General features: G+C 45.0%; 1 protein-coding gene across 3 annotated transcripts in view; it reads left to right on the top strand.

Annotated features, from left to right (window-relative positions):
- The first annotated feature begins 426 nt into the window (after nucleotides 1-426).
- The window catches only part of CNOT6 (CCR4-NOT transcription complex subunit 6), a 33,438-nt gene continuing 17,031 nt past the window's right edge, over nucleotides 427-16,833 (top strand). For 2 of the 3 annotated variants that reach the window (XM_054168382.1, XM_054168380.1), the window contains exons 1-2: nucleotides 427-566; nucleotides 16,300-16,413. In XM_054168382.1, coding sequence (XP_054024357.1) covers nucleotides 16,302-16,413 — 112 coding nt within the window. In that variant the 5' untranslated portion in view covers nucleotides 427-566; nucleotides 16,300-16,301. Of the gene's footprint in view, nucleotides 567-13,483; nucleotides 13,605-16,299; nucleotides 16,414-16,833 lie in introns of all 3 variants that reach the window. The other variant, XM_054168381.1, reaches the window with a different exon arrangement.

Genomic DNA, 16,833 nt, shown 5'->3' with positions numbered 1-16,833 from the left:
CGGACTGCTGATAGAAACCATTTCCCTGCGATCTACTTATACTGGTTTTGCGTTCCATGATACAGCTGAGACGTAACTTCCCCCCACTCTTCTGCCACCCCCTTCCCTCCGTGCCCCATCGATTCCTACAGAGGTAACCCGAAACACCTCTCCAAATGCCTCCTCCCCCTTTTATCACCCCTCGACCCCCTTACCCCTTCCCCAGCTCCACCGCAGCACCCCCGACCCTTCGGTCCCCCCACCCGCGGGTCCCCCTGAGCTCGTCCCGGCCTTCAGCACACCCCCCCCACACCCCCCTGCGGTCCCCTCCGCGTCCGCGGAGCGTGCGCCGAGTGCCATGGGCCTGGGCAGGCGGGGCGGAGGGAGAGGAGGAGGGAGGAGGAGGAGGGCCGGCCCGCCCGCAGCCGCTGCCGCCGCCAGCGCCGCCATGATGCTTGTTTGCTTTCAATGAGTGTGAGGAGGAGGCGGGGGGGAGCTGCTCTCCCGTCCGGCCCGCGGCAGGAAACAAAGAGCCAGGCAGGCGGCGGAGCGAGGGCGGCGGGGGGACGGGGATGCTGCAGCCACAGGTAGGGGCGGCCCCCGCCGCGGGGGGCGGCCGTGGGGCTTCGCCTGGAGGGGGGGCTCTCGGTTGCAGGGGGGGCAGCACTCCGTGGTGGGGGAGTGGGACAGTGCTATGGGGGAAGGGATCGGCGTTGTTACAGCGGGGGCGGGGAGCCTCCCTTAGTTTTTTGGGGTGGCTCCCCTGTGCTGTGTCGTTTGGAGGTGTCGGGGGGGACAGGAGGAGAGGACTTGGCCCTTCCGTGGGCTTGAGGGGGCGCGGGGGTGGGGGGGCGGCCTGGGGGCGATGGAAGAAGCGGTGGGCCCCGGGCGGTTATTGGTGCGGGGACAGCTAGAGGAGGCTCCGCGCCCCGGGGAGGCGGCTAGGAAATGCCTGGTCTCAAAGCGGAGAGCGGCGGGCAGAGGGGGTTCCGCCGTCGGGAAACTTGCCCGGCCGGAGGCCAGTAAACAGCCACCCAGAGTGCGAGAGCTGGGCCGGGCGGCGCCTCGCAGGGAGCCGGCTTTATTTGCATCGGGAAGGCAATTAAGAGAAATTAGTGTAATGGCATCTGGAAACCTTAAGTTTTTTGTTGTTGTTGTTTTTTTTTTCCTCGCTGTGCAGTCGAGTTTAAAATAATTAAACAAAGGCAGAGGGAAATGACATCAATCTGGTAATAGCTCGTCCACCCTCAGCGCACGGCTTCTCCGTGTCTCTCTGCCTCCCCGGAGGCCGATTTGCCTCCCTGCGAGAGCACACGGAGAGGGGCCGAGAGCGCTGCCTGTCAGCGGAGCGCCTCGTTCTGCTCCGGAAGGAGCTGCCGTCAGCTGCCCGCCCCGCCGACAGCGGGAGCCGCGGCCTGGCTGGCGCCGGGGCCCGAAGCGGCCCCTCGCTCGTTCCGGCGGAGGGAAACGGCGAGGCGAGCGCGGGCCGTGATTGCCAACCCCGGTGGCCAATGGGGGAGCGCGGGGGGCGGGCCGAGCGCTGGCACGTGAGGTGGCGGGGCAGACGCATGCAGGGATAAACAGAGGGGAATTGGGGCGGGCGGGCCCGGGCGGGGGGGGTGGCGCCCCGGGCAGGGGCACTCGGTCGGACCGGGCAGCTCACCAGTGATTCCTCGTTAGCACAGCTCGTTAGGGGGGACTTTTACGGCATTTAGTGGACTCCGGGGCAGGTGTGCGGGGCCTTAACACCTGAACTGGGTGTAGAATCCTGCGTCGTGTGCACCCTTCAGTCAGCGGGGTGCGGGGTGGTACCGTCTGGACTCGCACAGAATCCCAAGTGGTGGGGGTTGGAAGGGACCTCTGGAGATCATCTAGGCCAATCCCCATGTTAACGCAGGATCACCCAGAGTAAATCACCCAGGAACACGTCCGGGCGAGTTTTGAATGCCTCCAGAGACGCTTCACAACCTCTCGGGGCAGCCTGTTCCAGTGCTCTGCCACCCTCGGTGATCGCCCTCCACGATCTGCCAGCAGGCTTACAGGACAGATTTTCTTTAATCTTAGAGTTTTACGAAGAATTTGGAGCCTGGAATCAAGGCCTTAGACACGTATATATCTATACATGTGTCTGTCTTGATGATACGTGTGTGTCATGAACTGTATTTTACTGGCAATCTTCCCACGAACATTAACATTCATATGAAATCTCGTTCGTGTAATACAAGAAACATTCAGAACACGTACGGTGTAACAGAGCTTTTCCTTGTGTATTTTATTAAAATGCAGATACCTGTGTTTCCCCAAACGCATAGAAAATGGCATTTACTGAAAATACAAGCCCACAGACAGGTATTTGCCTTGTAACTCGGGTTGCAGGTAATTTTGTTTCGCTGCTGTTGTGTGATTTCTGGGCCTTATTTTCTTAATCTAGATTTCACCACAATGGGCAACTAACTCAAAATTCAGGGGATTAAGAAATACCTGTGGTATTTGTCTGGCTTACCTACAGAGATGTGCAAGTGTTGACTGGTAATAGTATTGTATCTTGGATTATGGTGTGTTTTTTTTCATTCTAGAGCAGGTCTCGTAATTGGGAATTTATCAACATTTCCACTGGGGTAATTTTACAGGATTATCCACCCTCTGTTCTTCCTGCTGGTTCACCTGGACTCTCTGGAGTTTGCTGCTAGCAACGAAGCTATTCGTGCTATTGCTGAAATGGAGCTCTTTGCATATGGATTAACTCTTTGTTCGCTTTTCACCTGAACCACTTGGATCAGTCCATTTATAAAAAGGACCCTACCGTGCAGCTCTTTTCTCCTTGCATTTTGAACTCTGAATAAAGTCTCGATGGGGTCAGGCTTTTTACTTTGCTTGCATTTTAGAGCAAGAACTGGATAGATGAGACTGTAATAACCCATGGGCAGGTAAATACTTTTGATGTCATATTACATATGAGGACTTGAAAACATATCGAAGGGTCACAAACTGAATAAGCATGGTGCCTTTTCAAGGTAAAAATCAGTAAGATCAGGCTGTGCTACATGCCAGGGACACATTCCTCTAAGCAAGTGCAACATTCATGTCTTTAAAATGGGGTCGAATATTCCCATGATTGAGCAGACTAAAAATTCTTTCCCAAGGGCTGAACAAAAGCATCTGTTTTTAAAAGCATGGCAGTGTAAATAAAAATGCTCCTGCTAATCCATCACCAACTAGCAAAGTAATTTTGTTTGTAGTGCAGTGTGTCTTATTATTTGGATTACCACCGAGTACATGTGCAGTCTGTGTCATTACATCCCTGGCCCAAATGGCACTGCACATACACAGATAGTATCTTCCTGAATGAGAAGATGCCTTTCAGTCTTCAGAACTGAAAGAATATGCATGGATTGTCACCTCTTTCCATCGGTGCTTTTTGCTAGGAGAAATCTTCAGTAGTCAAGGATTACAGTGGTGTGTGATGAGCTTGTAAAAGCTACCACTGACTGTAAAACCCTACAAGAATAATCTCCACCAGCCCCACCTCTAGGTTGCAGACCTAGTTGCATAAAATGGAGGTTGACCCTTACCCTGCTGCATAAAATGCATTTGAGGCTTTTTTAACCTGTATAGTGAGATTTTTTTTGCACTACTTTTGGTACCAAAATACTTGCCTAACCTAACTGAATCCAGCCTAAATTTAGATTTCTTCATGGTGTGACTTTGAAAACTTTATAGAGAAATGGCTCAAACTGAGTCACTGCAGGGTTTCATCTGTTTTGTATTCCTTCTTCAGTGCTGGTGCTTCACTCTTGGAAGTGTGGTGATTATTATACAATATCCTGCAAGATAATAAGCATTGTATTAAGTGACATAATTCATGTTCCTGCATTGAAATTGGATTGCAACAAGTCCAATCAAAGGGGAAGCGTGGCATAAGCTTGGGGACCTGCACTCAATTTTTGCACTGAGTGATTTCTGCAGTTGAAGTGTTGAAGAGTTTACAAATGGTTTAGGCAGGTCCGGTAGAAAAAGCTGTTTAAATGCTTAACATGTGCTTTTGAGCTACTAATTACACTTCCAAGATGGTGCTTATTTAAAGAAAGAAAAAAATAATTGGCAACAACTCCTTCTTTTTTTTTTTTTCTTTTGTAAGACTGCAACAGGAATCCTTTTGTTAAGGCCTCAGAGAGCTTCTTTTTAAGTGAAGGAACCAAGGAGGGCCTAGGAGGAGAAAATATATACATAGTTGTTTATTTTAGAACGAAAATACTTGCAGTTAGTATTGCACTTTATGCTATAATGAAGCCCTGCAGGAAGAGATTGATTTCCTTTTCTGTTCAATTTTTTTTTTCAGAATGGGAAGGCCATGGGGTATGGTATGGAAGCTGCCATCCAGCCCCTGTGTTCACAGCCTGGATAGGTTAATACCTCTCTTATGTGTCTGAGTTCATGTTCCTATTTGCAAGCTTTACCCTGTGAGTGAGGTGCCTTCCTACCCTAGGATTACCCTGAAGTTTCTATACCATTTTATATTGCTGGTACCTCCAGAGGCTCCATCAGCTCTGAGCTTCCCTCCTCTTAGCAAGGCAGCAGTTTCAGTCTGAAGACTGGGGGTTTCTAGAACATGCTGAAGCAATCTTGTGTGATAGCTCATGTCATTAGAGCACAGCATCTTGCCATATTTAGGAGACCATGAAGTATACCATAATTTAGTATACTGCATGTTGCAAATAAATCTGAGCAGCTTCACTGCTTGAGCTATTTTGGAGTATATTGATGAGTGAGGCGTGGATCTTGCAAGTTGATCTGGCTTAAGTACTGCTCCACAAAATTATCTCCCTGCATAGATCTGTCTGGGATCAGGGAAAAAACCCAACAAAACCCTTAAAGCTGTGGCTGCAGTTCACAGATCCTTTCATGTGCTTTTTGGAACAAAAGAACCCGTGCTGAACCAGCACCCAGGGAGACGGGAGGGCTTGAAACTAAAACACAGCTAGGTTTGAGCTTGCACTGCCTATTGTATATCACCTGTTAGAACAAGGAGACAGCATTGTAGTGGCTAAATAACATAAAGTATTAATGTGTCTTATGCCAAACTGATCATTAACACTTACTAATAGTCTTTTGAAGTAGTTCTAACAGTTGTCCACCCAACAAGGGCAAGGGTCCTGTGGACTAAGATAGCGGAGTTTCAGTGCTGCCTTAAATGTCAATTCTTCTATAAATAGAGTGCTCTCAGGAAGAAGAGCTTTTAGGAGCAATTGATGTATGTGAAAAATAATTAAAACTAGGAATCTGGAGATTTGAGAGCTGGTTGTACAGTAATTGTCAGGCATGACATAGATGCTTTTTGGCGTGGGAGCAGTGGGCTAGAGCTGCTTCTTGGGGAGGGACCAGTGGGCTAGAGCTGCTTCTTGGGGAGGGAGCAGTGAGCTAGGTAACCTCCTGGTTTCTTCTGCCATGGTATGGCAAGACTTTAGTCCAGTGGCAGAACTTGGAAAGCTGCTACTTTGGTTGCTCATTAACTCCCCATAATCTGCGTCAGTACAGCCATGGTCAGGAGTGCTGAAAACCAACCAGTGATGTGGCTGGAGTGCTGGTGCCTTTTTTAAACCACCAACAATGAACTCCCACTTTCTTAGCTGAGTATCATTGTTGGTTTTCAGCATTGTCTCGTAAACAGCTGCATCAACACAGCAGAGGGAGGTGATGAACATGTGTCCAGGAAAGAAATCTTGAGCTGGCTTTGCTGCACAGTGACATGGTTGTGGAAGAACATTCTGAAACTTGGTTTAATTTGAAGTAAAAACAATCTATGAATAGTCTGGTTGCTTCTATCAGGATGTGGCTAGTTGGGTACAGCATGAGCAGCATGCATGAGCTCTGTAATACCCTGAACTTCAGTTCAGCAACTCTGGTATTAACAACCATTGAAATATCTAGAAATTGGGTTTTAGAAAGGCAAAGACTCTAGGATTTAGGTAACTGGCATCTCTTGTCAAGCTCTTGTTCAGGTCTGTAGCAGGAATGCTGAAAATGAGCTCCTGTCCAGGCCTCACTTAGAATAGCTGAGTTCTCTCTTACTCTTACTGCAGGGCTAAGAAAGAGAATGTTTTGTGCGGTGACTTCATGTTTTCACCCACAAAATAACAGAAATGTGGTAAGTATTCTGCAGACACATAAAGGAAAATGTGGTAAGGAACGTTGTGGGGCACATGCCAGTACTTAGAATAGCTTTCTGAGTTGGACCAAGATAAGAAATGGTGCAGTGGTTAGTCTGCACAAGAATGAGCGTTCCGTGGACCGTGAAGAATCACAGATAAATTGTCAAACACGGTTGTCTGGACGGGAGCAGTGCAGGGAGAGTTGGCATTGCATTAACACTTGGGAGTGCAAGCCCGTTCCCATTAGCTTCCTGAAGACTTTTTAAGCATTGGTCTTGAGGTCTGTTTACATTTTTAAAACTTGGAAGCTGTGTGTTTTACAACAGAACTCTTCAAGCTGATCTTTGAGGCTCCATTTTATTCGTGCAGTACAATTCTGTAATGCAAGCAAATTCTTCAAGCAGTGAAGTGAACCTGACTGATCTTTTAATACATTGGCATTTCAGAATGCACTAAAATAGAAAATGCAAAAATCTGAATGTTGTTAGTACTCATTAGCTAGCCAGAGTGTTTCTAGGGATACCAGTTAAAGGTCAGCCTTTTCTTTGCAATTTGGTTTGTGCTAATGTTTGTTTTGTGTACAGCAGCTTCTTACTATAGGCTTAATTACATACAACTGCTGATAATTAAGAACTGTTCTAATAATCTAGAGTATGTCTGTGCTACACTGAGTGTATTTGAAAATAGTATGCAGGGTAGGAGGTGGGAATTGGGAGTTCTTTATCATGAGTCAGATAAAATAGATCTGTCTTCCAGGTCTGCCTAGAAGACAGAGCAGTCAAGAACCTCTGTGCTGAATTGTGCCTTTTGCATTCTGACCTTTTCAGAGCTCTTTTGAAGCTGGTTTTTATAGCAACTAAACATGGAAGTGAAAACAGCTTCTGTGCACTAGGGAAACTATGGTAAAAGAGTTTTTCAAGCCTTCCAAGCTTTAGGGGGTTACATGTACACCGTTAAAATATGGAGTGCAGGTTCCTCATCTGACAGGAAATTGTGAGTGGAATGGTTGGGCAGGAAGAGAAGCATAGATCTGGAAGATGGCAGCTTCCCTACCTCTGCCACATACTTTCTAACCAGCCAGTTCCTATAAACACATAAAAGAGGTCAGAGAAAAAAGTCACTACATTTCAAACATCTGCAGGTCAAAACTTACTATAATATTCTGAAAAATCTTAATCAAGTGATTCTTTTGGTCTTTAAAGCCTGATCTAGTCAGTGCTGTATAGTTCTGTAGTCTCATCAAGTGTTCCTGATGTGAAAACAGCAAATGTATTTGATATTTAAGGCCAGTTGATACTAACCAGGATGCTTTGCTTATGTTGTGGGAGCATTAGGTCTCACTTTGGTCAGCTGTGGCAGTAGAATAGAAGAATAGACCGGGTTGGAAGAGACATTTGAGATCATCAAGTCCACCCTATCACCCAACACCATCTAATCAACTAAATCATGGCACCAAGTCTCTTCCTAAACACCTCCAGTGATGGTGACTGCACCACCTCCCTGGGCAGCACATTTCAATGGCCAGTCTCTCTTTCTGGGAAGAATTTCTTCCTAACACCCAGCCTGAACTTCCCCTGGTGCAGCTTGAGTCTGTGTTCTCTCCTTCTGTCACAGATTGTCTGGCAGAAGAGACCAACCCCCACCTGGCTACAACCTCCCTTCAGGTTGCTGTAGAGAGCAATAAGGTCACCCCTGAGCCTCCTCTTCTGCAGGCTAAGCAACCCCAGCTCCCTCAGCCTCTCCTCACAGGGCTGTGCTCCAGACCCCTCCCCAGCTTTGTTGCCCTTCTCTGGACACATTCCAGCATCTCAAATTGAGGGGCCCAGAACTGGACACAGGACTCAAGATGTGGCCTGGCCAGTGCTGAGTACAAGGCAGAATGACTTCCCTGCGCCTGCTGGCCACACTGTTCCTGATACAGGCCAGGATGCAAAAGGGTTTTGCAGCACTTTTACAACTTTAGGGATTTTTATTTTTCTTAATAATATTAAAGCTTTTGTCAGCTTCTTGAGTGTTCTGTAATAGAACTTATCCATGCAAAATCAAATTGTTTGATTAGTCATATTCCAGACACCTGAACTAATGCAGATTGACTTCATCAGTACTTTCGTATTTATTCTTTCGTAATAGGATCACAGAATTGTTTCTGTTGGAAAAAGACCTCCAAGATCAAGTCCAACCATTAGTGCATCTTCACATCCCACTGCACCACCTCACTGTGAAAATGAGGAAGGGTAACTTGTGGGGGTTTTTTATTGGCAGCCATGTAATGTTCTCGTTTTAGAAGTCCTCCAAATAGGATGAAGCTTTACTTCCCTGATGAAACCATTAAATCTTCATATGCTAACAGCCACTAAACCGTGATCCCACCAAGTGAAAAAGCACTTGGAGTGAATCAATTGACTTTGTGTTGACTCAACAGCACTTTTATTTATTTATTTTTCATTTAGATTATTCCAGCATTAAGCTATAAATTGGGTTAAAGGGATCTTGACACTTTCCCCACACGTTATAATTGAGTCTCTTGGGTGTGGGGAGCGTTTGAGGAACGGTTCCTGTGCTGCTCCAGTTCTGCCTGTGCACACAGCTGCTGGTGCCATCTCTCCTCACACTAGGGAAAAAGAAATTGTTAATGCACAGCATGTATCCTGAAAAATTCAGGTTTACCCTTTAGCTAGTTCCCAATTGCATTTTTCCTGTTCCCCCCACCCCCCAATACTATATGCATACTATTAAAAAACCCCAACAACTTGAACAGCCTCTTAAAATACCAAAAGTGTTTGCACTAGTCAACAAATAGGTGTTTACATAACAGACTTGATATTTACCTAAAAGTAGCATACTGGTAGGGGGAAAAAAAAAAATCAATCATGTTTGCTTGCAACATTGGTGTTTCCTTTATGTATATTTCAAGAGAGCAATCTTGTTCCCTCCTACAAAAGGTGGTATTTCAGCAGACAGGCAAGTCCTCCAGCTTCTGTTAATTCAGCAGCAAAGCACTTGTCATTTTACTTCTAATGTGCTTTACCTTGGTTTCCTCTAATTTGAGGAAGCTTCAGTTCATTTTTACTTTATTTTTTTCCTTTTAGCTAGTGGCTTGCACCTGCATCTCTGAACTTTTGGGTTAGCTACTTGCGCTGTTGTGTGTTGCAGCGTAATACATCCAGAAGCTATAGTTGATAGCAGGTTGCAAGTATTCTTCCCTGTTATGATGTGTTCCTGCTGTAGGTGGGAAATCCAGAAGTGGAGCTTGTAGTCCAAGTTTTATATTAAAAAAAGTTCCAATTTGATACACTCTGAGCAAGACAGAACTAAATGGTCTCTTCTCCCAGGCAACCAACAGAACAAGAGGACACAGTCTCAAGCTGCACCAGGGGAGGTTTAGGCTGGATGCTAGGAAGAAATTCTTCACAGAAAGAGATTTGCCATTGGAATGTGCTGCCCAGGGAGGTGGTGGAGTCACCATCCCTGGAGGTGTTTGAGACTGGATGGGGCACTTGGTGCCATGGTTTAGTTGATTAGATGGTGTTGGGTGATAGGTTGGACTTGATGATCTCCAAAGTCTTTTCCAAGCTGGTTAATTCTATTCTAGTCTGAGACTGACAGGGAATTCAGAAGGCATCAGACATACAGGAAAAACACTTAATTCTGTAGTTAAAGCTCTAGGTCTCTGGTGGTGTAGGGGTGTTCCCAAAGAATTTGAAATAGAGTTGAGCTCAAGTACCTTAAATTTACTTCACATGACACTTGGTTGAGGTTGCTTGCTTCCTTTTCTCATTGTAGTATCTTTCCTATGAATATTTTTCCATCATTTTTTCAGGATTAAGGCAGCTGTCTAGTTTGTTTCCCCTACATGATATATCCTGGGGATAAATGCAGCCAGTGACCCAACTCATCAATTCAGGTGTGTAAATTCTGTAGGGACTGACCTTCATTATAAGCCTGTTGAACCTTCTTTAGCTTGTGTGTGAAGACAAATGTTGCACCTTGTCATCCTGGCCAGGGACAGTGTCTGTTTACCCAGGGTTGTTGCCTCATTTGTCTGTACTTTAAGCTGAAATGGAATTCAATGCCTATAGACATTCATAAGGTAGTGAGTGAGGTGCCACCAGGGACAAGAGGGTGAAAGCAGTAAGCTTGGTTCACTTTGGAGAAGTATTTATTTAAGGAATGGGTCTAGGAGCAAATCTTGAGTTTTATGGTAAACACTGAACTGCAACATGATGAAATTACCTTGAGGTTTTTCCTAAGCATAGTAGGTATCTCTTAGATGCACTTATGGTTCTACCTCCCCCTTGAAGAGGGTCTCTGTTTGAAGTTTAAAGCAGTGATTTCTGGCCATTCTAATAAAGCCTAACAGTAGAGATTAACCCTTCAAGTACAGGGTAACATCTCTGATTAGCCTATAGGTTGCTGGAGCTGCTACAGCTTTAAGTTATCTAACAGCTGCGTACTTTGACTTCAGTTAGGATTCCAGACTTTGTTCAGTGTTACTATTTAACTAATGCATGGATGAGGGTAGTTGGAAGCAAGGTTGTTACTTCCTGCTGTGCAAGAGGAGATTTCAAGTAGGTGTGGCCTGAAGGCCAATTGTGGTGGTGTCCTTTTTCAGTCCCATAAAGAGCTGTGCTGCAAATCCACACATAAAATACTGCTATGGAGGAGTAACAACAATACAGGGAGCCAAGCTCCTTCAAATAATTCTTTTTCCCCCCCTCTTCCCTCTTAGCTTTTTGCCATTTCAGTTCTCTTTACCAGCTCACTTTTTAATCAAGACAAGTCAGTGTTGATGCAAGGGTGTAGAAATACACAGTGCTGGAGAGGAAGAAGCTGCAGTAGGACCAGCTTGGTTCTGCTTCGTGCATTGTAAAACCACAGTGCAGGTGGCTGGTGTGGGGAGGTGAGGAGGATCCTAAATTAACTCTGAATTCAAGACATACCAGGCAATACAGAAAACATTTTAAAGTGGTGGAGAAAGTCCTTGGAATGCATTTTCAAATGAAACTTTGGATTGCATGGAAAAAAGTTTCAAGGTTAAAGGCACAAGGCTGCAAATGAACAGTCTGGGATCAGCTCCCAGTACTGGGGTTTGGAGAAAGAAAGGAAAAAAACCCCAAGCCTCTGGTGCTATAATTTTCTTGCAAAAATCTTTGATCAACTTAATGGTTTATAATTAATAGAAAGCACAGTAGATTGCTTTCTATCCTGCTGCTTTTCGGCAGTGCAAAAGTCATTCATTTGGCAAGGCATACTGTGCTGCATCAGTAAGTGGCAAATACACTGAAGTGATCTTGTTACTTCCAACTCTGTTAGATCTAGATTTGTCCAGTTCATTCCCTGGATTTAATTAAAGTAGCAAGACATCTGAGTAATTAGACACTTGGTTGGGTGTGGTGCTACTTTGTTTACTTCCTCCTCCTGCCTATCTCCTGATCTATATTCAATTTATTAGTGATAAGTAATATCAAGGGGGGGTGGGGAAGAGGGAAGTCAAAAGAAGTCACCAAGGTGTGAAGCAGCTTCAGAAGCAGAGTTGTAACCATTCAACATAGTGATCTTGAGGTATTTCTAAAGGTGGTCACATACTTGCAAATAATGTTGCTTTGTAGGTATTGAAATGACCATTTCAGAGCAGTTGGTTACATCAGATGAACTTGTCTGAACTCCTCCGTGCTGCTCTCACTTGTTCATTGTTTTCCACAGAGTTCTGGAATTCAGATTTTCTTTGCCTAATTTAAATTCTGGTATGGAAGAAGCTGATGTATCTGGGAGAGTTTTGGTGCCAAACTCAATATCTACATGTACAATGAAGCTGATACTGTAAAGGATTGATGGTACTTGGCCTACAGGAGTTGTCTAATACGCTTAGCTTTGAAAGAGAGATACTTTATCTGTGGTATTAAAGAAGGCATTTCAAGAACTGCTGTAGCATTTTCTGTTGGTGTTCTTAGTGCTTAACTCTCAAAAAACCAGCTCATCTATTATGATTAAATCCTTCTAGCAACCATCTTCTAATTTCATAACAATGACAGAAGGCAAGGACAAGAAAAGTCATCATTTTTCCTGCCCTGCCAATCAAAGCAGTTACCCCAGACTCTCACATCTCCATTTCAGATAGTTTACATAATCATCTGGCATGTTAATTGCTTCATAGTCCTGCTTCCACTTTACACACACCTATAGCTTTAGAGACTTACCATCTCAAAAGTCTTGCCAGGCAATAGTCTCAACTCTTCAGTCTTCTACAGCCAGCAGCATAGCTAAACCAGTTTGGCCTTTAGGCAGCTCCTCTATACTTTTAGTGGCCCCGGTGCTGTGGCTTTAAGTACTCTTGAGTGGAGCAGCAGCTGCTCTGGAGCAGCACACCCACTCATGGCTGCTGGCAATCTCACCACTTCTTGCCCAGGACAGTGCTCTCAAGCTGCACCTAGCCTGGCTCCTCATCACCTGACTGCTCTGGGTGCTTTAATCCGGAGAGACAGGCAGCCCTTGGTACAGGTGCTCCTCAACTGGGAACATTTGGCTTTGCCTCTAGTGGTCTGCTCCCCAGCAAAGCCAGTGCTTCATCATCCACCTGCTGCATCAGCCACATTTGTCAGCAGTTCCTCTATCAGGTTGCCATCATTTGACTTTCAAACCTTCAAGTTTCTCTTCCTGATCAGAGTCGTCCTTGCTCTGCACCTTGGTCTTGTCTGCCCCTGTTCTCCCATGCCCTGTCCTGCTGCCTTCCTCTGAGTACCCTCTGTACAAACAAGGGCTCAAAACTGGTTCTGCACCAGAGACTTGGGAGCTATTCCCCTGTGTCTAACCCTTTGCACTGTTGGTCTCACTGACCTCATTTAGCTCAGTTTCTTTGTGGTGAGTGGCAATAATTCTGTGCTGGGACTGAGTGGCCCTGGGTGGGAATGGGCAGCCAAGCTCCTGGAACTCTCTGGCTCCTCTGTTTGTGCACCTATTTAAATAACAATTTTAATAACCTGATACAAGACAGTAAACAATTTGGTTTGCATTCAAAGATATTTAAATGTCCTCTTCATTAAATTTGTGTAGTCTAGGGCGTGTTCCAGGCCTCCATGTTGTATCTTTGTTTATATTTTCCTCTTTCTGAACTAACTTGCTGCATATCATAACAGCCTCATGTTCAGAGGTGCTTTCCACCCTCTGTGTGGGTGCAACTGAAAATTGCAGGTGGTGTCAGCTCTTTGGAAATTGATCATCAGGGTGGTTTAAAGCTGCAGTTATCAATGGCTTTTAAGTTTGTTCAACACCATTTCATGGCTCTTAATAAAAATTGCTTTAGTCTGACAAAACTGCTTTAATCTGCCATTTACCTTGGCTTTTATGTTTAACTGTAGCAGCTCAGCAGGCTCTAAATTTGGATTTGGGGAGGTGGAGAAAGGAGGAGACAGTGATTTGTAGAAGAGACTGATTTTCTTGAACTGCTTCGTGCTGTGAAGTTTTGAAATGCTATTCAAGGTATTGTGCTTGTGTTGTATGATGTCCTGTGAAATGCTACCCAAATTTAGCCCTGCTGTCAGATCCTGAGAAATCTTGAGCTCTGGGTGATGGGTAAAGATGTGCTAAGGCTGGGTGTGACAGGATCTTTGATATTCTGCTGTGGCTGATGTCAGTGATGCTGTTGGTCAGCAGCAGCTCCTTCAGCCGGGAGGCTAAAGAACATTTACTGCCTCTTTTTTTTCAAGCTCCCGATAGTCCTAAGCAGCAGGGAATCATCCACCGTGAAATGCACCAGGGAGAAAGGGCAAACCATCGGGAGAGGGCACTTTAATGAAGGAGAGAGCAGTGCCATGGATGGACCTGAGCACAGGGTGCCCAGATTCCAGCATCAAAGCCTCAAAATCTTGTTTTAGCACACATTGACAAAACCCTCTGGAAAAAGTATGTCATCCTCTTCTGGTGGCAAGGAGCAATGGGCTGCTGGTACCAGCAAGGCTGTTAATTAGTGCATGTGATTGAGTGTGCTCTGGGGAACACTGGTGTTTCTGGACTGAATGAGATTTCTGTAGCCGGTATACCTGCTTCATTTCCTGAAAAATTGGAACATATTTATTAATTCAGGGAGCTGCAGGAAGAGAAAGCATCAAATGACCGAGGAAGGTAAATGTTTCCTGGTGAAGTGGAGCGTTCCTGTGGGGCATTGGGCTTTGTGAATTATAGATAGCGATTGCAGAAGAGATGCTCTGTACGTTACTCTGCCGTAGATCATTGCACCAGTTGCACAGTTATTGCAGGGAGAAGTTAGGCTTTTATGTTTTCCAGTGGTTACAATCCAGTCTTATCTCCTTTAATTAGCTTGGTTTGGAGAAGAAAGCCTTACACATGGTGATTCCAGTACCCTGGGTACTCAAGTGCCTTCATTCTTTGAGGAGCTCCACCCAGCTGCTATTTATAACCTCATGCTTTTACCCACAATTCACTCTTTAAAGGGGAATTTCTTTTCACTGCAAAATCTGATTTTGACCAGTAGTGGGAGTGGGAAGGAGGAGGAGTGTGAATAAGTAAAAGAACTGTTGTATTAAAGTAAGCATGTGGTGCCTAAAAGCTTTCTTTGAATGAGGATGCACAATTAGCTGAGAGGTTTTTTTGGGGGGAGGTTTCTGTTGCTTTTGAGCACGTGGAGTAAACATTTTCCAGTCAGTTCAATAAACAGATAGTAAGTCTGCTTGATAGTGGCATCTGCTACCAGTTACTCCTTGTTTATTCTGGGTGTAATTTACAGCACTTTTCTGATGTATTCACGTTCTCCAGGGGCATGAAAAACTCAGAAAGCCTTAAAAGAGCTGGTAGGTGGATGTGCTTATGGTTTTGATCAGGGTAGCTTCTTCATTGAGTGTTTTGGGGTGGTTTTATAATAGTGCTGTGATGTGTTTTGCTTAGCAGTTGCACAGTACTGCTTGTAATGTGTTTGTAAATGTGGTTTGAGCCAGCGTCGCTTCGTTCCTCTGTTTCATACAAATACTTGTGTAGCCTTGTTGCTCATGCCTTTATGTTATGTATTTGGATGTGGCAGCTTAAGGTGGGGAAATTTTTGCCAGAAAAGCTCTGGGATAGAGACGTAGGGCAATGCAAAAGCATTACTCTTGTCTGTGCTAAGCGTGGTTTATGTTGGAAGTCCAATGGAAGTTGAAAACATGGAGCTTTTGTAAATGAATACAGCATTGATTGATTGATTGAAAGTTGTATTAAAGCTGATTTACCTCTTAAACTGACTAAAAGCCAGAGGAGAGGAAGCTCCTGGTTGTGACACAGAGCTTTAGTGTGGAGCTAGGAATGGCTTGAGGTCTTTTTTGTCTTTTTTTTTTAGCTTGCTCCTCTTTATAGTGAAGCAGTCCAAGTATGTTGATGTATAGGAAAGCTGGAAGCAGGGTGGGTTTGCTTGGAGAGGAATTCTTTTGCAGCTTCTCTCTCATGGTCTGTGATTTTATGTGTTTTAAAGGGAAACTTGCAAGTGTTGCTGGTAAAGTTATTAGACTTCTGTGAGAGTGAGAGAAATGGAGTTCATAAATTTCAGTGCTAAGTACCTGACTGCAGAAAGCAATAGAAATGGCTACCTCCAGGAGAATGTTTTTAGGTTGAAAAGAGTAGGATGAATGCTGGATTAAGAGCTATCATCTTGCAGACTTAAGAGAACTGAGGATCTTTCTGAAACCTTAATGCACCTGGATGCTGTTGTGTGAGCAGTTGAGAGTGGCAGTAAACCTGGAGCTGGGAGTGAGTCAGAGTTCTTAGCCAGGGTTTTCTTTGTAGTTTGGGTGAGGGAGAATCTGAGAATCCAGGGGAGGTGATGGTTTGCTTTTTGTAGTTTCATTGTGGAAGGACCAAGAGCCTGCAGTAGGATGGATTGGTTTTGAAGGACACAGTGACATACCCATGAAAGGTTGCAGAGCACAACAGTTATGTTGGTGTACAGATTCTCTTAAATGACTGGCTGGGGGCCTTAGGCTGCCATCTGCCTTTCTTGGAGCATCAGGAATCTGTTCTTCTGTTTTGTAGCAGTCATTGCCACTCAGTGATGTTTGTCATCTTCATCTGGAGCTTTGAAAAGTACTTGGAGCAAATGTCCAATACAAAACTTAACTGGAAAGCAAATTGCCTTTTAAAGAATTGTCAGTATTCAGCACCTTCATTACTGATCTTTTCATCCCCACAGGAATGCCCAAGGAAAAGTACGATCCACCTGATCCACGGAGGATGTACACAATTATGTCCTCAGAGGAAGCAGCCAATGGAAAGAAATCACACTGGGCAGAGTTGGAAATAAGTGGTAAGAATCTGAGGAATGGTCCTGGGTTGTGAACTCATTGCAAGAGCAGTCTGCATACTGCAGCTGGGAGAAGTCTGGAGTGGAGTTACTTACCTTGAAGTGAGCCAGCACACCAACACAGTTTTTGGGTGTGTCAGGGAAGACTTGAGTTGGGATAACATAGGGAACTGGAGGAGAGGTAAACTGAGGCAGATTAGGAGTCCTAACATGTTGGGAAGATGAGGATATGAATGGGAACTCTTTGTGTTTTAAGAAGATGGAGTGGGTAGGAGCATGGAGTTAAGATCTCTTTTGTCAAAGGAGGGTGCAGTTGGGACATGTGGTGTTACTTTAAATAGTGTCACAACAATGTTGTATTAGCCCATGAGTGTAGAGATTCTATGGAAGAAGTTTTCACTGTAAAAGGAGTTGTAAATATTT

The sequence above is a fragment of the Dryobates pubescens genome, chromosome 16 (genome assembly GCF_014839835.1).
Source record: "Dryobates pubescens isolate bDryPub1 chromosome 16, bDryPub1.pri, whole genome shotgun sequence".
Taxonomy (NCBI): Eukaryota; Metazoa; Chordata; class Aves; order Piciformes; family Picidae; genus Dryobates; species Dryobates pubescens.
The sequence above is the reverse complement of the archived record's forward strand: the minus strand, read 5'-3'. Positions and strand labels throughout refer to the sequence as shown.